This window comes from Nanorana parkeri, unplaced genomic scaffold (assembly GCF_000935625.1).
Source record: "Nanorana parkeri isolate BGI_ZX_2015 unplaced genomic scaffold, ASM93562v1 scaffold1234, whole genome shotgun sequence".
Classification (NCBI taxonomy): Eukaryota; Metazoa; Chordata; class Amphibia; order Anura; family Dicroglossidae; genus Nanorana; species Nanorana parkeri.
In genome coordinates this window covers 434839-458979 of record NW_017307502.1, presented here as the reverse complement: position 1 = coordinate 458979, position 24141 = coordinate 434839, and the positions used below count along the sequence as shown (strand labels likewise).

The 24141-nt window shown below is 42.8% G+C and overlaps 1 protein-coding gene across 1 annotated transcript in view; it reads left to right on the top strand.

Annotated features, from left to right (window-relative positions):
- Positions 1-24141, top strand: part of SLC23A2 (solute carrier family 23 member 2) — a 76218-nt gene that overhangs the window by 3294 nt on the left and 48783 nt on the right. The window contains exon 2 of the mRNA XM_018568724.1: positions 12848-12946. Coding sequence (XP_018424226.1) covers positions 12848-12946 — 99 coding nt within the window. The remainder of the gene's footprint in view (positions 1-12847; positions 12947-24141) is intronic.

Below are 24141 nucleotides of genomic sequence, written 5' to 3'. Positions count from 1 at the left end.
AATGTCTTAAAGGAGAACTATGAGATGAGTGATTTCCACTCACCTCATAGTTCTAGCCGACCTGTGACAATGAGACTGTCACAGGTCGGCTCAGTAGATCGGGAGGTGAGCGAACACATACCAGGTTCGCTCACCTTCCGATCCTGTCACGGCTCTCTGCCGTGACAGGGGGAGGGGCTGGATTCCCCTCTCCCCGCTCCGATCTGCCAGCGCTGACTGGCGGATCGGACGGGGGAGGGGGCGGGTACAGCTGGCTCTGCCTCTAGATAGGCAGAGCCAGCTGTCACTCACGCAGCTGGGCGGATCCCGTCATCTACGTCGGGATCCGCTCCGGCTGTGGCGTCTCAGTATACCGCGAGCTGTAGCTCGCGGTATACTGAGCTTAGGGTAACGGGAGGACGCTAGTTTGTGTCCTCCCGTTACCCTAAGGAGAACTATGGGGAAAAACACTGACCCCATAGTTCTCCTTTAAACATTACAGAATAAGTCTAGTAGAGCGTGACTCAACTACTGACAGCTATACCATGACCTGAATAGTGAGACCTTCAGACATTGTAGCTTAGTTTTGCTTTACATATAGCTAGGAACAGAACCACTGAAAGAAAATCATCAGAGTTTTATATTTATTTATATAATGGGAAATTATAACCACACCCCCTAGCTACTAGTCAGGCTTTTTTCTATTGTGTTTTTGTGCAATCATGACATGGATTTGAGGTACAGCTACTGACGAGATTACATGCATATCATAGGACACATCAAGTCAATTTCTCCACTTGGGATTCTCTGCATTGTTGAATCCGAAATCTGTTTCAATTTTATTTTTAACTCCTTTGTGACTGACGACGTACGGTACAGACTCTGTTTAAACTTGTAAAGCCGACTGTCGGCTTTACAATAGAAGCGATTCTGGCAAATCAGCTGTCGCCAGATCGCTTCTAGAGTCCCCTGAACAGCTGCGCCCCCCACCGCCCAACATCACCGCCGTGCTTCCCGGGCTCCGTTGCCCCTCCTACGGGCCCAGGACTGGCTTCTGTGGTGTCTGCGGGGAGATGCGGAGGAGATGGACAAAGCTCTGTTCATCGATCCCCTCCCCGTTCTATGGGAACGGGAGCGTTGCAGATTGCATCACTTCCGGTCCCTGGGCTGTCAGTTCTGGGCTCCGGAAGCCCAGCTATAAGCTATTGAAGTGCGATCTGCACTTCTATAGCTTATTTCTAGTGTAAAGGTGACACTGGGGGTCTTTTGGACCCCCAGCATCATCTTAAAGAGTACCTGTCACCACCATCTGCTATCACATTGGGGGGGAGGGGGGGGCTGTAAGTTTTAAAAATGAAATAAATTGAAAATTTTTGTAAATTTTTTTTAAAGTCCCATGCCCCCGCGAGCACGCGTCAGGTGCGCCTACGTATGAAAACGACAAACGCGCTACACATGTTGGGTATCGCGGCGGGTGCCGGAGTGAGAGCAATAATTCTAGGGCCAGTATTTTTGGGTATCTCTAAATTGATGACCCGTGGGGGCTTTTAAAGCGTTGTCTATGGACTTTTTGGGGTACTGACGTTTGTCGCCATTTCACGGACGCACACAATTTTTAACCTGGGAATGTTGGGTATCTATTTACTCGGTGTACCCTCATCTTCTATATTGTATTTTAAAAAATTTGTATTTTACTGTGTTTTGGGGCATTTAAGTAAATTTTTCACAAAATTTTGGGGTTTGATAAGAAGTTGCGCTAATATCGTGCAACATAAAAATTTGCAACTGCAAACATTTTATACTATAGGGTCTCGGCTTTCAGAAAATATATAATGTTTGGGGGTTTTAAGTAATTTCCAGGCCTAAAATGTGTCATATAACATGGGTGCAAAAAATGAAAAAAAGGCTCCAGTCATGAAGGTGTTAATTATTGAGAGATCCAGCCCCATACCCCAGTAGTTGGTTCCAAGCAATACGTCAGAGACTTGTAAAAACAAAGCATGCAAATACAGTAGTGTTTTTTTCTGTATCCTCATTACTCTGAGGTTACTGTGTCTGACTTAAGAACTTTGTTGCCATATTCCAGATTATACACAGACTTTATAGAGCAGAACTCCAAGCTAACGGCTAAATTCATAGATCAAATATGTATATCAGAACAGTTTTACCAGCCAAATGATTTGTACCGTATTTCTTTCTATCCAGTTCTGACAATGCACAGTCCTCACATTACCTAGCCCCCCCCTCCCCCCCTTACCTGTATTGCAGGGTTCTTCTCCACGCAGGCTCTTGTATGCATTGAAGCACAGCTTCATCATTGTTTTATAGATCAATTTACAGGACTACAGACTACAATGCCCATCTGCCACAGCATCAGAGGGACCCAAAGATCTGAATGGGGCACAAATGCAGTGACATCACCGTACTTGTGCATTGATAACTCCTTCCAGTCCTGTAACCAAAGGTCCATACCTCGGTATGAACCTGGGGCTAGGGAAATAGTCTGGAGGAGCCTGTGCATTCACTTGTCATGGCTTCAGTGCTTTGCAGGCTCCAATAGAAAAAATGAATTTGCGAAAGGTGGACTATGTCTTTAAGTTGCTAGGCAGGGCTGTTGCGTTATTTAATTATTACAGGCATTTATATAGTGCTGACAACTTACACAGAACTTTATGTACTGCACATTTACATCAGTCCCTACCCTAAAAGAGCTTACAAAGTCTCTGCCACATGCATATGTACACACACAGACACACACCTATTTAAGTAGGCCATTCACTATGCAAATTGTTCTGCTGTCAGCCAGCATCCCTCCATCAGCTGATCGAAGGAGCCGGTCAGAAAATCTTCAAACAGACAGAGCGAGCAGCCAATGAGCTGCCTGCTCTGTTCAGGTATTCTGACAGCGGCCAGTGGCCACTGTCCAAATACACTGGGGACCGCGGGAGATTGCTCAAACAATGCTCATATTTTCTACGTTCAGCCCACATTTTGAGAGAAGATAGTCGTGTACGGCCATCTTTAGACCGGTGTTCTATCAAAGTTTCTGACTGCGTTAGAATGTGTGACCAGTGACGTGGTCACCCATTTAACCTAATCCCGCCCAGTTTTTCAGCGGTGGAATGTGTGACCGGTCATGTGGTCACACATTTTAACGTAATCACGCCCACTTTTTCTGCGGTAAAATATGTGACCGGCCAAAGGTGAAGAATTCCCAGGTGTTCTCAGCTGTTCCAGGGCAGATCAGCATCGCAGATGGTATGTGAAGGAGAACCGATCTGCCCTGGAACAGCTGAGAAAGCCTTGGAATTCTTCACATATTTTACCGCCGAAAAAGTGGGCAAGATTACGTTAAAATGTGCGACCACGTGACCGGTCACACATTCCAACCCAGTCACAATCTTTAATAGAACCCCCGGAGCCGATTAACCTACCAACATGTCTATAGAGTGTGGAAGGAAGCCAATGTGTCTGGAGGAAAACCCACGCAAGCACAAGGAGAACATGCAAACTCCATGCAGATCGTGACCTGGCTGGGATTTGAACCAAGAACCCTGGTGTTGCTTTGAGTCAAGTCAAACGTTGACAATTTTTTCCTACAGATGGCCATACGCTGATCTTCTTTTTTTTTTTCATTCAACCCCTCAAGATGAATGAGAAAAAAGTACTCAATGACCCCATCCACGCTTTTGTATTCTAATAGTGGTGGGTGTGCCGCTGTCGGAGCACCCAAACGTTGGCTTCAGTCACTGCTTGGTCAAGAATTTTCAGTCAGACTCCTTCAACAAAAATTGGTGAAAGAATTGACGTTTGTTGGAGAGAGGGCTGCCGAGTAGACCACACACTGGTCAAATTGCGGAAGGGTTAGGAGAAAATACATCCAACTTTAGGTATTTTAACCAATAAAACAATCTTCTGCTGAAACGTTCCAGTATCCAGAATTCACTCCATTCCGTTGTGTTATCTCAGCGGTCCGATGGGAAGCGGCATATCCATTGCTTCTTGTAATTGCTTATTTATTTCATTGGAGGTCTAGTCCTGACCAGTACCTCAAGCCTTGCTAATGATGGCAAGCATACACATGAATAGGACTAGCTGGTGGTAAATTAGTGAGAAGACCTTGGTGTCAGCCCTGTATCAGTCACTAGTATGAGTTCTACTGCAGTGTAGAGAACTCCTCTTTCAATCTAAAATGCTTTGATTCGTGCAGGGAACCTTTCCTGGCCGTGTGCGAGCCCGTATTGTACCCGGAGACATGGCCTTTTCCTTAATCTGATAGGTTATCTGAGCCCGCTCGTTACATGTAGACTTGATATCTGAAAAACTATTTTAATAGAACTCTTAATTATCTGCAGCAATGCCCTAGATCTGCTGCTTATATCCGACTGTCTGGTTTCCATGGTAACCTCCTCCTTGCTGCTCATTAAAGTAGCATTCTTTATGGTTTGGGGAGAACATTCTTCACTCCTCCACTCCCAGCTCAGCCCCTGTCCCACCTACTTCTATCCCAAATTGTGACATTATATACAGCCGCTGTCGCAGGAACTGCAGCTTCAGGGAGAATGAAAACGAATGTAAAACGAATCAGTTTGTAGAAAAGACCCATTAATGCTATTTATTAATATAGGTCTATGTTTGATTACCTAGCTGACGTGAAAGCAGACCACCACTCCCCAGGTCTACTTAAAGTGACACTGAACTCAGGAGTTAAATCTTAAAAATGCATTCAAGTACCCTATTACCAATACTGGGGGGAGTTTATCAAAATCTGGAGCAGTTGCCTATGGCAACCAATCAGCTTATCTCTTCAGTTTAAGCTCTGAAAATGAAAGAAAGAAGCTGATTGGTTGCCATACACCGCTGTTCCAGATTTTCTATCTTTGTGCATCACTGCTGTGTAGCTCCCCAAATCATCTCTGAAGTGGTGCTGACACTGTCCTTCTGGATGGTGGCTACTTTTGTTCCCTATGGTCCCTGTGTGTGTTGTAAAGTAGCTTCAAGCCACCTCCTGGGATGGACTACAATCTCGATACAAATTAGTAAACTAAACCTGAGATTGTAGTCCATCATGGGAGTGAGCTTGGAGCGGTGACTACTTTACAACACACACAGGGACCATGGGGAACAAAAGTAGCCACCCTCCAGAAGGAAGGACAGTGTCAGCACCAATTCAGAGATGATTTAAGGATCTACAGCCGAGTGATACACAAATAACATAGATTTATGTAAATAGTGAAGGTTCTTGAATAGATTTTTAAGATTTAACTCTCTAACTTCTAAGTTTAGTGTCACGTTATAGATCTGTCTGCACAATTTGACTGTTAAGTTGCGTATCTCATATCATTTCGGTGTATAATTGCTTGTTCAGTGGAATTGCACATTAAATTAGAACACACTATGCTTTTCAAATAATCCACAACAAACACCGCTCAGATTCTCAAACCGGCCTGCACCGTGATTGCATCCCAGGTGCAGGCAGACAAGTGCGTCATTGCTTATAACGGCTAAATCCAGAAATAGACGCACTTGAAGGGTCTTCACCGAAAGTAAAAGTCTTTATTTATGGAGCAAATACATACTGCAAAGTTCCTCCCCATGTATGCTCAACCTTTAACGTGTTCACCCTTCTGGCTTACTCAGAGAGTGTAAGCTGGAATGGTGAAACACGTTAAGGGTTGAGCATACAGAACTTTACAGTATGCATTTGCTCCATAAATAAAGACTTTTACTATCCTTTTAGCCTTGCAATTATTTATTAATGCTTTTAATTTTTTTTAAAATTATGAATGCTGAGGATGGTGGGTTATAATTCAATAAGAAGGAAATGGACAGTACTGCTTTTTGGACCAAGAAATGAACAGTTCTGGTCCGTAGCTGCCCTATGGAGGGTTAATGAGCTGCACTGTCCCCAGTGAGGAGGAATGTACAGAACTGGCCGCTATCACGGTCAGTGGTGATCTCTGAACATTGACTGTAGGTGGTTGGGTAAGAGTTCACCAAAGTTTAGGGCACAAAGCAGATCCGTACATCCAGTTCCAGATTGTTTTAATTGATTGTGAAATCCTTTGGACTGCAGCATTCTCCCTGTAACATTAAAGAACTCAATGGAAACATTAAACGTATGTTTATTTTCTAATGGATGAATTTGAAGATTTCTAAGTTCAGTTTGTTAATTCTAGATTATTATAAGTTTTATCCAAAATTAGGACAGCTGGAGCCAGATAACTAGCATCTTCAGAAGCACATCTGCAATGTCAGCCAGTCTGCTTCTGGGGCAAGGATGTCCTCATTACCTGATGTCAATGAAAGCACATCTCTCTCGTCACTCTTTTGTGTCTCTCTCTCCCTCCTCTCTCTCCCTCACTCTCTCATGTCTCACGCCTTTGGAAGTAATGTATGCACAATGTAAGTACATACGTCTAGTAATACATACTTAGAAAAAAATGTGTGTGACCAATATGTATATTAATAGACGTATGTACTTACATTGTGCATACATGGATTTGCCTTGAAATATGAATATATTGTGACGAGATATTAGTATTTTTCAGCATATTCATACTATTTTTATTTGTTATTATCTCATTTGACCCTCCTGAGGATGTGGCCAGAGCCACAAAACGCACTGAGATGGTGTTTGACCCAAGCTCCTCTGCTTTCCTAACTTTTGGGGCATCTTCTCCCTGCTTATACTCCACATATGTAATAACGCAGCATCATAATAGGTTTATTGGCTAGACTTTGACTAGTGTATAATAAGAAAATTATGAAGATGAGGCTTGATGGCCAATTCACACCAAACGTGTTGGGAGTGGGCTGACATTTGTTTTGGTTTTTTTGCGCAGCCCCAATACATGCCTTGTCACGGATTGGCACAGTTCACACCTCCGCGGTGCAATGGTGTGCACCAAAAAAAGAAAGTACTGCATGCAGTATTTTTTTTTTTCCGAGCAGGCTGCGGTGCGGTTTAACCACATGGCACCATGTCGTGCCCATAGAACTTAATTAAATGTCACTCATGAAAAAGGAACCGCGTGATGAGCTGCGATCTGCGCATCGGCACTGTGATGGCTAACACACACACTGGTGGCAACGCGTTGTAGCACAGCTGCTGGCATGAATCCTGCCTTAAAGGGACCATAACACTTCATGTAAAATTCAGGGCTCAGGAAATCTATTCTAATGGCTAATCTGTGATGGTGGTTGGGGAACACATGCATCCAATGGCGGTAGAAAGACAGAAGGTTCCCCCTAGAACCTTGGCTCCTGTGTTCTTTGCAGGCCTAACATGGGATTCATAAGTCTTAGAGCTTATGTGCGTGGGATTTTGTTTGTATCTGAGCTGCTCCCTCCAATCATCACCCCCTTAATGTCTCAATGGCTGAGTATACCGGGGAATTTTGGGGCCATTTAACAACCCAAAGTGCAGAGCAGAGACCCATAGAAGCCAATGTGAAATTGTTACTGGAGCCAGAGTATTCTGAAATAGTTTGGTTGTGGGGAGTTCTTCCCTTTGTCCTGAAGAATCCTGATTGTCTCTACTCCTAGAATTGTATAATGATACTTCTTTGTTGGAAGGAAGGTGTTCTCTGATATTCGGATATCTAGGTATATCAGCATGAACACTTGCAGTGTCTTTAGATGCATCCAGCTGTCAGCAAATTATCATTGAACGTTTCCACCTCCGCTCACCATAGAGAAGAGTTGAATCTATAATGAGCACACATTCCACACCCGCGAGTGCTAAATACAGGCGTACATAGTCTGAGCGGGCTTGGGGTTATGTCACAGCACTGCTTCTCTACCTGTTCAGCAATTACGTAGGGCAGAGATGACGACGTTTTCTGATATCAATGACCAACATCACAAGAGCAGGTTTATTTAAAGGACTTGTGTGAATGTAAGAGACCTTTTTCTGTTTTTTCTCAAACATTAGTGACAGTATTGTAGTGTGAGCTGGAAGGTGCTGAGTCACTCCTAGTCATCACAGAGAAATTAAAGGCGCTGTGACACAGACAGGTCTAGATTGTGCTGAACTCCATGCATGGCTGTTTCTTCACATTTGATGGATTTGCTGAACAAACGTGGACTGTTCAGTAATGCATGATGTAAGATTTTTCAGTATACGGTTTATATGTAAAGGCATCTTGCCTGTAACAAATATAATTCAAGACAGAAAAGAAGATCAACAGAAGTCTTTTCTGTGCCGGGTCTAATGAATTCTAGCCATTGTCCTTTACCCCCACATCACAAGGTTCTGTAGGTCATTGGGCCTAGAGACGTCTATCAGTAGAGGTCGTTCAGCTTGTTGTCAGTGCGGGAGATTTACTAATTACAGTATGTGTCCAAGAAGTGGCCAGATTATTATGACCACCCCATCAGTACTTCGTTGGGCCACGAGATGACTTTGTTGGGCCGCCTCGTGACTCCACGAGATGTTGAAAGGTGATGTGAGGAATCTGACACTGCACTGTTGCCCTTCTGTTGTCTTGTACCAGTCTTGCCACTCTCCGTTTTGCCCTGACATGGACTAGTCGCTGACGGCCACAATTCGCACGTTCAGACCCAGATTTCCGGCTGGCAGTCCAGTCTTTAAACACTTTAACAATAGCTGCTCTTGAACATTTAACGAATTCTGCTGTTTTGCTGGTACTCGCTCCATGACTCCGAGCGCCAACAATCATCCCACGTTCAAAGGCTGTTAAATCGCGTTGTTTACCCGTATCTTCAGAAAAAAATCACTTCTACTGTCGTGGTAAACAACCTGCTTCCCTATTTATAATGGTCTGGCCCAATAATCTGGCCACTCAGTGTATGATTATTTGGGGTTAGGGCAGATATTTGCTTGGACACCGTTGTCCTGTTTTATGGGGAATAGATGGGACGTGCATTTTTATATTTACCTCAAATTGTACTTTTATGTATTAGTAGATGAATTGATCAAACTTCTTTTCTATAATGAATCGGCAAAGTATTTCTTAGCCCAAGCACTTAGTCCTCATGTTTCCAAACCACTCCAACTCTCACAGCTCAGCTTCCCTGAACCTCCTTGTCGTCTTGTAAAGAAGTTCAGGGAAGCCGAGCTGAGAGAGTTCCCTCAGCTCGGCTTCCCTGAACATCCTTACAAGGACGGTCTCCAGCAGTTGTCTATCTACTATCTTGTAGGAGGGAGGAGAGAAGTGTCTTGCTTTGCTTCACCTGTGTGCTTCCAGCTTATCCGGGCACACAAAGGTGGCTGCATAGAACCCTGCATGGGAAAGTAGACACCCTAATACTGGATAGCAGGGCCAGTGCTCAGGGGACCAGCTGATTCTATAGGAAACTAAAACTTTTAAATTTCAAGAAGCAGCATCCATTGTAAGTTATCTAAAGAAGAACTACGGGGCAAACTGTTTTTTTGCCCATAGTTCTCTTCAGGGTAATGGGGGGACATGTACGAATGTCCTCTGGTGACCCAAACCTCCGCATATAGCGTTCTTTCTTAGTGTATGTATGAATTATTAGAAATAATCTTGTGTGCGGCCATGACCAGATGCTTTGAGGCTCTTGAAATCTGAGCACTGATCCTGAATACAAATGAAAGGGGTATTAGAGGTGAACTTGGTTCCATGGCTTGTATATCCGCATATGGGCCTGTGGGCTGATTGATATTGTGACCCCTAAAAAAGTCCTTTATGGCCAGAGATCGAGAAGCGTGTGTCCTGCAGGAAACCAAACCACGGTTTATTCAATACAATGGACATTTACAGAGCGTGTACACAAAGTCTTTGGTTAAACATTGCTGACACATAACAAGTGTTGTGTTTGTGATTAGGACATTATTTAGCTTATCGGTTGCTCCCTCCTGAGTGTCTCCCGTGTGTCTGATAAGACGAAACAAAAGTGCAAGAAAGTCTGAACTTCTATATTGTTCCAGCACAAACATTCGCTGCTCCATGTCAATGTTGCATTTCAAAGAGGGTAGCGCAGCAAATAAAGAACATTTTTAACTGTTGTTCAGCTCGGAAGTTCATTGGAGCGAAATCATTTGTGCTATTGTTTTATAGGTGGTGGTCATTATTTGTGGTCGCATGTCTATCTCCAATGATACAATGATCAATATTTAGGAAAACTCTAATGGACATACCTCTATAAAGTTTCTGGGATGGGAAAGTGGGTCACCCTTAAGCACAAAGGAGGGAATTCATAAAGATTGGAGCAGACAGAGTCTGGAGCAGTTGCCGATAGTAACCAATCAGTTTCTTTCTTCAGTTTGCTCAGTTAAAGTGACATTAAAGGCAAAAGTCCCCGCCCCCTTCCCCCACAGTGCTAATGTAAGGACTTACCTTAAATGATTCCTGTTAATCCGATCATCTTCTTCTTTACTGTAGTTTTCAGCTGTCTCTCCAGCGCTGGTGCGGGTCTCCGATCCAGCGCTGACTCCTCTGTCCTCTCCTCTGACGTCCCACGGAGTCTATGCGGGTGCACGCTGCTCTATAGACTTGTCTCTCTCCTCGTCTCCCGGCCGAGCATCTGAACTACGCATGCGCCCGCCCCAAGATCCTTTGCAGCCGCCCGAGAATGTTTTTAAACATTGTTTTGCATATATCTACTGCTTGCTAGCCGTAGATGTATGCGAAAACATGCGAGGGCTTTGAAAATGAAAAAGAGAAGCAGGCAGAGCCTTTTGCGGCAGCTTCTTTTAGTGGACTTTCAGGCACTTTCAAATCTGTCCACATTCCTCACTCCCAAGGGTTTACTTGCTGTTCCCATGGACAAGACATCAATGATCATTCTGGGCAATGATTTTGTAAAACCAGTAGCCAGATTTTAAATAAGAGCCCTACATCAGTCTTATCTTGCTGCGTCTATGGCCATAGAAGGCAGATATCTTGATCTCGCATAGAAAATGTGGGACACTAGGAGGCCATCGTCCAACACTCAGTCGTTACTTTGCCAAGTCGTACAATGTTTTATGTGAGATTATGAAAGCTTCTAACTACCGTATTTTCCCATCTATAAGACGCCCCCATGTATAGGACGCCCCCCACTTTTTTTACCCAAAATTCAGAAATCAATATTTTCCATGCTCTTTTGCATAACTGATTACATCCAGTTTAAATTTTGCAGAGTAAGACAGCCGCTTACTGGTACCGGTATTTACCGGTATTTTTTTTGTTTTCTGACATTTTTATGGGCTCCCTGTTGCATCTGGGCACTGGCTACACGCTCTCCGCAGCATCAGCTGACGTCGGGTACATAAGGCTCATGATTGGAGGAAACCTGCAATTGTAAGTTTCACTTGTGAGGCTAGTTTGCAGAGGTATCGGCAGTTTTGCAACCGCGGTTCTCCTCTCGGCCCCCCCCCCCCCCACCCCCGTGTATAAGACGCCCCTCCATTTTTAGGTAAATATTTTTGAGAAAAAGTATAGTCTTATACATGGAAAAATACAGTACCTGAGGTGCTCATAATCCCCTCCTTGAGGTTTTGGTTTGATAGCAAGTGATACCTAAAATGACTTGCTTTTTAATGAGATGTATACAGCCAGCCATTGCCATTTACCCTTCATTACAGGGGTAATTGAAATGTTTTTAGTTGTAGCGTATTAGAAATCATTAAACAATAAACCAATTTATAGAGAGTCTTATCTTGGTGCAGCAGTTTTATGCCAGTATGATAAGACATTGAGTACATTGGGTTAAAGCCCATTCTAATACACAAAATGTAGTTGGCCATCTTGTGGGCCAGTCCTTTCTATAAATGAATGGAGTATACTTGAGCTGGTGCACACGGCACGAATTTCATCTGATTCAGGAGGAATGTGCCAAAATGCAGTCCTTTGGTGACCCTATTGCCTCAATCATTACATCCACTTTTACCGAAGGAACCTGCTGGAAAATCATCGGCTGAATGACCCTTGCAGGCAATCGTCCACAAGCACCTTTGTGGCACTTTGACAGCGGCCAGCACCGCTGTCAGAATACAGTGTACAGAGCTGGAGGTTCATTCATCTATCTGTCATGTTCCGAGACTGTATGAATAGAATATAACCGTTAGGAAGCTAATAAACTGAATAAGGAAATGACATTCCAGAAAAATATCTTAAGCTGGCCATACACTTGAAGTTTTTTTCTCAATCAGCCTCGGCAAGTTCTCCTCCCCCTTGCTTGTGTTTGAACAAAGGAGCAGCGAGCAGGGATGAGGTCATTCATGTGTTCCACCTCCTGTCAGTGCATTCACACTGTTTGACTGTCTTTACTGCTATATGGGGCTCTGTTAGAGAGATTTTCCCTCGCTTTGTCCTGCTGACATTTTACTGCTTTTCTTTTAGTGTGTGTGGAAACGCTGGAACCCCCGGAGCTTGATTTCTGTCTGTGTCTTTGATACAAATTGTCTCTCAATACTTGTTGGTTGAAACCATTAGCAGGACAGGAAGTGAGAGTAAATGTCTCTAACAGAGCCCCAGATAGCAGTAGAACACGAGTTCTTCTCCACTCTACCCAAACCTTGAAGAAAAGTTTGTTACTTGTCATATAACTTACTTTTCACTTGTCTGTATTGTCCATAGAGACCAGATACGACAGAGCTGCCACCTCCTTAGTCCAGGCCAAGGTATTGAAAGTATCTGGTTGCTGCGTTGAGGGTCTACAAGTCGTGTCCTGCGATATGTTTAGCACACGAAGCTTACATTGTGCGTTCTTCCATACATTAGATCTGTTTTCAGGGTAGATTTGAGTTACTTATTTTCAGAAAATGGATGAAGCTGAAATCATGTGATATACCGGGACATTTTTGTACGACCACCATGAACATATTTGTTTTATATTGAACTTAGTGATTGTACAGATGTGCTCTGATTGATGTCATGTTGTGTTCCCTCTCTTGCAGGTAGTTATAAATGGGGGAGCCGCGTCCACTGTTGATCAGGATACCGAAGACACAGAATTAATGGCTATTTATACAACTGAAAGTGGCAATGCAGAAAAGGTACGGGTGTTTTGCTGCCGTTCTTCGTTTGTTTTGTTTTTTTGTACTTCCTGCTCCAGAAACACTACAGGAGGTGAATTGAAATCTCTCCAAGTGAGATGAACTACCAGAATCAGTGCCCCCTTTGTTATGTTACCCACCTATGTTCATTCTGGTGACAACTGTAAAATTATTTTCTATCACTTTCTGACTCCGTGACAGTAGTCACCATGGCAAATGATGAAGTAAAATGATGCTCAGAGGAGATCACTCGTGCTGATTAGGGATGCACTGAAATTTCGGCCGATATGTTATTTCGGGCGATATGCCGAAAATTTCACTTTTGCCAAAATGCCGGAAGTGCCATCTTTCTTCCAAAATAGCGGTGCATTCCTGCTTTATCTCCTCACTGCTGTGCGCTGCTCTGAATCCCCTGTGACGCAGTGTCCAGCGGGGAGGAGAGAAACTTTCACAGGAGACCAAGCGGTGCAGGAGAGGAGAGCGTCTGAGCGTGCATCTCTCCTCCCGCACCACTTATCCTCCTGTGACAGATCAGGAGAACAGTGTGGGGGCGGAGACAGCTGTCACAGGGGCCAGGCCGGCTGTGAGGGGGAGGAGTCAGATGTCACAAGAGACTAAGCTCTCCTCCCTGCACCACTCAGCCTCCTGTGACAGCGAGTCAGGATGGAGAGCGGGTACAGGTCAGTGATCGCTGAGTGTTTGTAAATAATTGAGGACAGAGTATGTTTACTGTGTCCCCAATTGTGAGTGAATGGGAAGTGATCTACATCACCTCCTGTTCATTCATGATTGTGTACATGGTGAAGATACTATCCTCAATCTCCTTATTTAGGGAGAAGGAAAATATCAGGGATCTGTTTAGACCCCTAATATTTCCAAGAGCCCCTAACAGTAAAAAAAAATTAATAAAAATATATAAAAAACTAAATTTTAATAAAAATAAGAAAAGTTTAGAAAAAAAAAATTAGGTTTCAGACTGACCTTTTTTTTTGTTTGTTTCTTGTTTTGAAATTTTCATTTCTGTGCACCTCCTAGTGCTGATTTTTGTATTTTGTTTTTATTTTTTTTTAAACTCCCTATACACTAGTTGTAGCTAATAGCATGACGGCTATATTGGCATGCACTCAGTGATGAAATTATCCTCCCCAAATGGCTTTACTGGCTGTGTAAACTTTATCGTACTTTGCCTTTATTAAAACAAAGAAGTTCCCACATTTTTTGCGGGCGCTGGCACTGCATCTGTAATGTTCCTCAGCTGATTAGTATTTGCTTAGCACCCAGACTGAGGAGGAGGCAGCAAGCCCTCCACATTGGGGTTCTGGTACACTGAGTCATCTGCCAGTCCAGGTAGAGGCTGAAGTGTTTAGTTTTTAGGAAATTGACTGCTTACCCGTCTTGAACGGTAACTCCCCTGTTTTGGCGTGCAAGTAAAAATTTGGATACATTAAGTAGATTAAATGAGAACTATGAGGTGAGTGCTTTTCACTCACCTCATAGTTCTAGCCGACCTGTGACAATGAGACTGTCACAGATCGGCTCAGTAGATCGGGAGGTGAGCGAACACATACCGGCGTTCGTTCACCTCTCGATCCTGTCACGGCTCTCTGCCGTGACAGGGGAGGGGCTGGATTTCCCCCTCCCCGCTCCGATCCGCCAGCGCTGACTGGTGGATCGGACGGGGTAGGGGGCGGGTACAGCTGGCTCTGCCTCTAGATAGACAGAGCCAGCTGTCAGTCACACAGCTGGGCGGATCCCGGCACAATTGTCGGTATCCGCTTCAGCTGCGGCATCTCAGTCGGTATACAGAGCTTAGGGTACCGGGAGGACGCTAGTTTGTGTCCTCCCGTTACCCTAAGGAGAACTATGGGGAAAAGCCTTAACCCCATAGTTCTCCTTTAATGTATTTTAATCTTAGCACATGTCCATACCACGGCGTGCTTGAGAGCATGTACTAGACATGTGTGCTAGTGACAGAACTTAGATTGCTGTAAGATTAAAGAGGAACTTCACCTTCCCTAACTAAAATGACATTTCTTCTTTCTAAGAATTTCTCTGTATAGAAACAAACAGAAAAAACATTCTAGTCCATAGATTTTCTATGCCGCGCACAACAATGCGCTACAACACGTGTGTCGCAATGTGCTGTTGCACATAGTTAGAGGAAGTGTTAGTTTGTGAACTTCAAATAAAGTTAAAGTGCACACTGAGATATGTTCTGACAACACATTGCAGTGTGTGCACAATGCATACCACAGATCACGCATTATGTGCACCATAACACGGGCCTGCTGGTGTGAACGGGCTGACAAACCTATGACAAAGCAATGTAGCTTAAATACATAGTTACATAGTATTTGGGTTTGAATAAAGACATACGTCCATCAAGTCCAACCCATATAATACAGGTGATCACTGTAAAATGACAGTAATCCTCTGCTAGGAGTAGACAGGCTAAGCATATCTTTTAGTGGTCTGTGGCACTTTAAACACACACACAAGTTAATAAAAACAAAAATAAACCTCCATCATTGGTGGTCAGTGACACTTTTTAATGCCCCCTCCATGAATGAAGCTTTCCCCTAGCTGCTGCTAGCCTTCCTTGTTTGCTGTGAAAAGATCTTTGATTTCTGTTGAGAGAGCAAGGGGAGGGCTCTCAAAGGTAAACGCATGCAGTGTTTACATCTGATTGCTTTGATTGGCCATCACAAGGGGCAGAGCCACTCTGATTGGCTCTGTGTATTTTGCCTGTCATCTTTGTCTTATTTATTTTTTTTATTATATAGTGACTGCAATTTACCTAGCGCTTTACATAGTTGTATAGTCACATCCGTCCCTGCCCTCAAGTAGCTTACAATATAAGGTCCCTATCTCACATGCATATAATAATATTATTATTCAGGATTTATAAAGTTTCAACAGTTTGTGCAGTGCTTTACAATACACAGGGCTGATTTAGACAAGAACCTTCCAAAATGTCTTTTGGAGTGTGGGAGGAAACTGGAGTACCCAGAGGAAACCCACACAAGCACAGGGAGAACATGCAAAATCCTTGCAGGTAGTGTCCTGACCGGGATTTGAACCGGGGACCGCCAGTGCTGGATTGCAGAAGTGCTAACCACTCTGCCACTGTGCCGCCCACAACAGGATCACATCCGTTGGGGACCACCCGGCATGCCCATCCTCTCTGCAGTCATGGACGTTTTTAAATGTCTGATTAGAAAGGTAGGTCTCCGCACCGGCTGTTTTACTAGAATGGGTGGTCAGGAGGTGGCTAAGGATCTTCAAATATTATTTTTACACAAAAAGGTTTTCTATAAGAGTAGTGAGGAAATCCACGGATAACCTCTTTCTATACTTTCCTTCTAAGATTGTCTGTGAAGGTTCTCATTCATCCATGTCATGGTATATCTGTAAAGAAATAATTCAAGGCAACTGGACCTGCTGTATTTTTCTTGAAGACGTTTCACTGGTCATCCGACCGGCTTTCTCAAGTCATAATTCTGAATTAGCTGGTTGGATGACCAGAGAAACGTCTTCAAGAAAAATACAGCAGGTCCAGTTGCCTTGACTCATTTTTTACAGATTTCCTTCTAAGATTGTTCTGTGCCAGACACACAACGTGAGGGAGGCTACCAATAGGATGTTGGTTGGATTGCCTGATTGTATCAATTTCTAAGGACTGTTACACTATTTCAGCTTCTCCAGAGTAGGAAAGTCTTTATTACATCTTTTTTTTTTTTTTTATACCATTTAGCATGCTGGAATCCTTCATGCATAATTATTGCCCCTGTGTGGTGACATTTAGCTTTTAAATGAGCTGAGCACATCTGGCTTTAGAGGTCCTGATTGCTGCAGCACACAACTGTGTCCTCCAGACAGACATTAGATTGGTTTGGTTGGTGTCAGGTCAACATTCCTCTCTGAACCTCCAGATCCCTACCTGGAGTGGAGATAAAGTGCTAGTTGTCGGCCTGTTTTTTTTGGTATTTTGGTTGCGGTCGTTTTCTGCGATGTCGCGGGTGCGCACAATTTTAAAGCTTGACATGTTAGGTGTCTATTTAACCGACGTGACCCGATCTTTTATATTTGACCAAAAAACTGGGTAATAATAAATGTTTCCTAACATAATGTTAAAAAAAAAGTTTTTTTTTCAAAATTTTGAGTAATTTTTTCTAATTATAATAAAAAATAAAACCCCCAGTGGTGATTAAATACCCCCAAAATAAAGTTCTATCTGTCCCCAAAAAATGGTGTAAAATTCATTTCAGTACAGCGTTGCATGACGGAATAAACTTCAGTCAAAGTATCGCAGCGCTGAATACTGAAAAATGGCCTGGCCAGGAAGGGGGTCTAAACACCTGGTCTTGAAGTGGTTAAGCTCTAATGATCAACTCTTCTTTTTTTGTTTGTGAGGTTAAAGGTCTCGCTTCTTTGATTACATTTTTTTCTAATGGCAGATTTTAAATCTGTGACTATTATATGCTTCTTAGTCTCCCAGCATGAAATGTCATTCAGGTTCTGAGGTCGCCCGAGGCAAGAGCTCATGTCAGTCGGCGCTGAGCCATCTGTTGTCCTGTACTGCTCATAGGACACCAGTGCATGGCCATTGTTCTCCTTTAAGGCCTAAACTTATTCTCATTTATATACTTTTTTGCATAATTTGTTTTGTTAAAATAAAACTAAACTCAGTGTGCAATGCATCAAAATGCATTCTAGTACTTTAACTTTTAACAATGCTATACCTTATTTGTGTATCACTCGGTTGTAGATCCTCAAATCATCTCTGAATTGGTGCGGACACTGTCCTTCCTTCCTTCTGGAGGGTGGCTACTTTTTTTTCCTTATGGTCCCTTTTGTGTGTGTTGTAAAGTAGTCACTGCTCCAAGCTCACTTCTGTGATGGACTGCAATCTCAATACAAATTAGTAAACTAAACATGAGATTGTAGTCCATCACAGGAGTCAGTTTGGAGTGGTGGCTACTTTACAACACACACAGGGACCATGGGGAAGAAAAGTAGCCACCCTCCAGAAGGAAGGACAGTGTCAGCACCAATTCAGAGATGATTTGAGGATGTGATAGACACATTTTGTACTTTTTTGTTACTAGTTGAGGTGAATGCATTTTTTAAGATTTAACTCCTGAGTTTAGTCTCACTGTAACTCTTAGACGGTCATCTCTGGAAGCATATGCCAAACTTAAACTTAGTGTTCCTTAACATTAAAAACATTTATAACCAGAGCACCCGTGAGACCCAAAACCTGATAACTCTTGCACAAATTAAAACTGCATCTGCATGGTCGTGCTCTGGCCCTCCTGCTCTCACTCCTGCACCCTACTGTTGGTTAATAAATATAACAGGGAGACACGAAGGGTAAAAATTGCAGACTGCAGCTTGGTATTGCAGTCTGTGGTCATATTTGGCAAGTAGTTTGGCCTAGGTTTGGGGATCTAGTTTTCGATATAAATGGATAAAGTGTGCAGGAACCTAGTGGTGCCAGCTGTACAGCCCAGGAAACTAATTGTTCAGGATACCAGTGGTACACATTTTATCTTCCTTATGGTGTAGTTGTCTGAGCACTTCCTCTAAAGGTAATTGGCAACATGCAGCTTTGTCTGAATGTACGATGAAGTGCAAGCTAGGGATCTATTTAATCTGCGGCTTGGACCCAACCCCGAATACTCTGCTCCAGATCATTGCCAAACCTGATTCCTGGCATCATTCTAAAGCAAGCTTGTTCAACCTGTTTTGATAATGAACCATATAAAGTATAACACATGTTGTCTAGAGGTAGTGAAAATTATTGCAAGCCATAATTATATTACAAATGTCTACAGTAATAGATTCTGATGATTTATACAAAATTAAAATGGGAAGTTAAAAGAGAACTCTGGGCCAACCTTCTTTTGTTTGCCATAGTTCACTTTAGGGCCACAGGAAGACATATACTAATGTCCTCTTGTGGCTCAAACTCTGTAATATAGCGGTTTATTGCCCGCTGTATGCTGAGATTGCAGAGCCGCTCCGCAGTCAAGATGGGTCCTGAAAATATTGTCGGGATCCACCCCGCTGCCTGATTGACAACTGGCTCTGCCTCTCTAGATCCAGAGCCAGCCCCCTCTCCAGTCAGCGATGGAGGAATAGAGAGGGGAGTCCTTGCGACGAGAGGAGACTGACAGTCACCGCTCGCTACAGGAAGAAAATCAGGAACTGAGCGATCGGCGGTATGTGATCGCCCAGTTCTCGATCTATAGAGCCGAACTGTGACAGCTTCCGACGTGACCCCGTCTTTTATATTTTACCAAAAAATTGGGTAATAATAAATGTTTTATCATTTAATATAGGGGAAACTGTTTTTTTTTTTTTAATTTCGCGTGATTTTTCCTTAATATAGTAAAAAAAATGAAAAACCCCCAGTGGTGAATAAATACCACCAAAAGAAAGTTCTATCTGTCCCCAAAAAAGGGTATAAAATTCATTTCAGTACAGCGTTGCATGACGGAATAAATGTCAGTCAAAGTACCGCAGCGCTAAATACTGAAAAATGGCCTGGATGGGAAGGGGGTTTAACACCGCGGATGTCAACTGGTTAAAGATTGTTTTCCAGGTATAAAAATTGGAAAGCTGTTATGAGTATTCTCATGGGTGCTCATCTGTAGCTGTCAGCTGGCTCCTCACCTTAAGTCAGCATGGATCAGGATTGATGTAACTGTGATCAATGCAGAGAGAGAGTCAGTCAAATACGTTTTGTCTTCTGGAATAGTAGAAGTGGTAGTGACTCCCCAGGGTCAAAAATCCACCAGATTGTCGTTCTCTCATGATTATAGACATTGCAGTAGGTTAGCTGAGCATTTAAGGAAACTTTATAAGCCACTGATTCATTTCTGGTCTACAAGAGATCACATACAGTATATTCTGTGGAAGTTCTCCAAAACCAAGAGTGGGCAGCATTCTGAATGGATGGCCCACCATAGAAGGCCAAACTATGCATGCCAGGACTCGTGCACCTTAATAAAAGGGGACATTCTATTGAAGATAGCAAAGTACACATTTTGGATAGAGAGGACAACTGCTTTGCAAGAGATGGGAAATGTATATAAACCTAAACGGCCATATATAGGGTTGCGGGATCTTCACCACCATCTGTCACCCATATATAGTGCCAGTCTAACATCTCTGTCTTGGCATTTTTACAATTTCTGTAAATTTACACGTTCAGCCATGTAATTGAAGGATTGTCTGTCCTAGACTTCATGGCACCACAGTGATTTGATTATGTAATTATTACAACACATTTTCACACCTCCTATCATGTTTGACCATCAGCGCTCACCTTGACACAATCCAATCAACATGGATTAAGGTAACAGAGTTACCCATGTGGCTATAAATGCTTGGGGTATGGTAATTACACTCATTAGACCTTAAAATGCTGCTTGGTGAGCAATTAAAAGTCTTTAATATTACAGAACAAAGCAGTTAAATGCAACTAACTACTACTAGCTAGACCATGATCCCAGGCATTCTGCTTTCTTGGTAGATCAATATGACCACCTTACTAGTTGGTGAAAGAAGCTTGTTTGCTTAACTGATAGAATGAAAACCTGGATCTTAAGCTGGGTACACATGCAGCAATGGGCTGAAATTCGATCATTAGATCAATTTGTGCTGAAGGAACATGTTGGAAAATCTTCGGCTGAATGGAGCTTGCAGGTCAGCAGCCGCAGTCTGAGTACAATAGAAGCAGCGGCCCCTGTACACCCTTCTTTACTGGAATCGTCACCCTATCATAAAGTTAATGAAGTGAAGATTGTATACATTGATGGACAAGGAGACTTCTTCAAGTTACATCAGGTTCATGGGGATGTTTACAAGTATTTTCCCCTGAAGTTGGTTAACTAGGATTTGCCTGCTCAGGTTGAGAAGTGTCCCTAGACCTTGAATTAAGGTTATTCAAACTAAACACAGGGCTGGACAAATCCCAGGAGCCAGGTAGCCAATGCTCCTTAAAAATTACATTTGGCGTTTACCTTTTGAGGTTTTCTCCAGTTGTAGTCAATGGAGCTGGTTCCAAAAAAAAAAGATCCTGCTGGATTTTGGATTGGACAGACTGTGTCCTGAATTCAATATACATTTGTCCACCCCTAGACTAAGCATGACTGCAGTGCAGGCACCTAGAGGTACCTGAATATAACGTTTTATCAGCATCTTTGGCCCCAAATCCAAGAGTGTCTTCACATGCAAATCTTTACCAAAAGTTGTTGGTACCCTCCCACTTCTTGCTTCACTCTATGGATGATCAAACGTACCGGTCTTATTTGAAGTACCAAAGGTAAGTTCCGGAGGGGGCAGCACAGACCTTGTGTTATCAGAGTGAGTATTGGATTTTCAGAGGCTGATGACGTCTCATACTCTGACCTATTCATGTTATACCCTTAAGATTCAGTTTTTAAAGAAAACTAACAGCTCTGCAGTCCATGCTCAAATCCTCCTTTCTCACCCACCCTGTTTTTTAAAGTCTTTTGGATTACTGTTTAAGAAAACCTAGATCTGCTGTTGCATGTTTGTATGTAGTTCCACATATCTAAATAACAAAGGTTTGGCCACTAATTATATGATTGCATGGCGTGTTATAGGTTATATACACTTCATGGTCTTTTCCAATATTTGTATGCCATGTCCATATACACAAGGTGTGTAGACTTCATGGTCCTTTCCAAGCAATTTGTATGCCATGCCCATATACACAAGGTGTGTAGACTTCATGGTCCTCTCCAATACAGATTTGTATGCCACGTCCATATACACAAGGTGTGTAGACTTCATGGTCCTTTCCAATACAGATTTGCATGCCATGCCCACATCCGTTTGATCCTCATAATACCAAGTTTAGTGCACATTTAATTTCTGGCATCAGTGTGGTCAATCTAACAGATAGTGAGTGTTGTTTTATGCCGTACAACCTTTGGCCAGATTGCAAAGTTTAAGGTCACTGTCTTTATTGGGCAGATAGCCAATCACTTTTTGTACAATAATAAATAACTTGTGTGCAAGATAGAAAAGACACTGCGAATCCGCATTTACATAGGACTGAAATCTCTGTATAAACTAAGAATTTAAACGGATTGGAACTATTGACTTAAAACGTAAAAAACAAAGTTTTATTTCAAAATAAAATTCAGAGGTTTTAGTGTGCGGCATATTTGTCAACCATAAAACACATCATTTTAGTTGTTAAAATATCATTAATAATATATTCATCTGTGTTATCAAGAGGGATGTAGGAGTATATTATGTTTCTGGCACATCAACAGTTTTTTTTCTGTACCAGCAGCCTGTTTAATGGGATAAAACATGGAGAATAAATTCCATGTACTAAAAAGCTAAAAAGGTTTTTTTTTTTTTGCCTTGACATGTGCTTTTAAGTATAAATGCACTTTAAAACAAAGCACACTTATCCTTAGTTTGTCACTTTAATGTTGAGCTTTTTGTAGCGTCAAGCCACAAAACACACAGGTGTGAATGCAGTCTTGGTGAATCCATTTGGGTTGGATCTGCATTGTGAAGGCTCTATATCGAGCTTGTAGCAAAGAGCTGATCTTATTACTGTAAAAACGCTGGTGCGACGCATAAAGATGCATTGTCAGGGATAACTTTTCTGGTAAGGGGGAACTGGGCTTTAAGCGACATCCAAACAGTGTTAATTTTGACAGCAAATTTAATTTTAATCTTTAGTTTTAGTCTTTTAACGAAAATTATTTTTAGTCGCATTTTAGTCATCTGAATAATTTAGTTTTAGTCGACTAAATTCCAATGGCTTTATTTTTAGTGTAATGCATTATTTAAGCAATTCTCTGGAATTTCCAAACTCATTTCAATATATTCCTGGAGTAAACCTCTATTAACCTGTTCTTACTTTATGGTATTGAGTTTTGAACATGCAATGCAGACACAGATTTAGCCGTTGTGAATAGAACGTCTTCATTTATCTTAAAATTAAAACCAAGTTTTGTAAACAAACAAGAATATGACGTTTTCACGGATGTGCAATTTTATGTTTAAAAAAACTTTATTGACTTTAACGCCATTGCACATTTTACCTGAATATAAAACTTACCAGTTCTCTGTTAATCATGAAAGCAAGTATCAAGTACACTATATTGCCAAACGTATTGGGACTGCCCTCCAAATCATTGGATTCAGGTGTTCCAATCACCTCCATGGCCACAGGTGTATAAAATCGCGCACCTAGACATGCAGACGCTTCTACAAACACTTGTGAAAGAATGTGTCGCTCTCAGGAGCTCAGCGAGTTCAAGCGTGGTATCGTGATAGGTTGCCATCTGTGCAAGAAGTCCATCCGTGGAATTTCCTTGCTACTAAATATTCCACGGTCACCTGTTAGTGGTATTATAACAAAGTGGAAGCAACTGGGAACAACAGCAACTCTGCCACGAAGTGGTAGGCCATGTAAAATGACAGAGCTGGGTCAGCGCATGCTGAAGCGCACATTGCGCATAAGTCACCAACTGTCTGCAGACTCAATAGCTACTGACCTCCACACTTTGTGTGGCCTTCAGATTGGCACAACACCAGTGCGTAGAGAGATTCATGGAATGGGTTTCCATGGCCGAGCAGCTGCATCCAAGCCTTACATCACCAAGTGCAATGCAAAGCGTCGGATGCAGTGGTGTAAAGCACGCCGCCACTGGACTCTAGAGAAGTGGAGACGTGTTCTCTGGAGTGACCAATCACGCTTCTCTGTCTGGCAATCCGATGGACGTGTCTGGGTTTGGTGGTTGCCAGGAGAACAGTACTTGCCTGACTGCATTGTGCCAAGTGTAAAGTTTGGTGGAGGGGGGATTATGGTGTGGGACTCTTAAGGCATCAGCATACCAAGACATTATGGACAATTTCATGCTTCCAACTTTGTGGGAACAGTGTGGGGATGGCCCCTTCCTGTTCCACCATGACTGCACACCAGTGCACAAAGCAAGGTCCATAAAGACAAGGATGAGCGATTTTGGGGTGGAGGAACTTGACTGGCCTGCACAGAGTCCTGACCTCAACCCGATAGAACACCTTTGGGATGAATTAGAGTGGAGACTGCGAGCCCGGCCTTCTCGTCCAACATCAGTACCTGACCTCACAAATGTCAAACATTCCCATAGACACACTCCTAAACCTTGTGGACA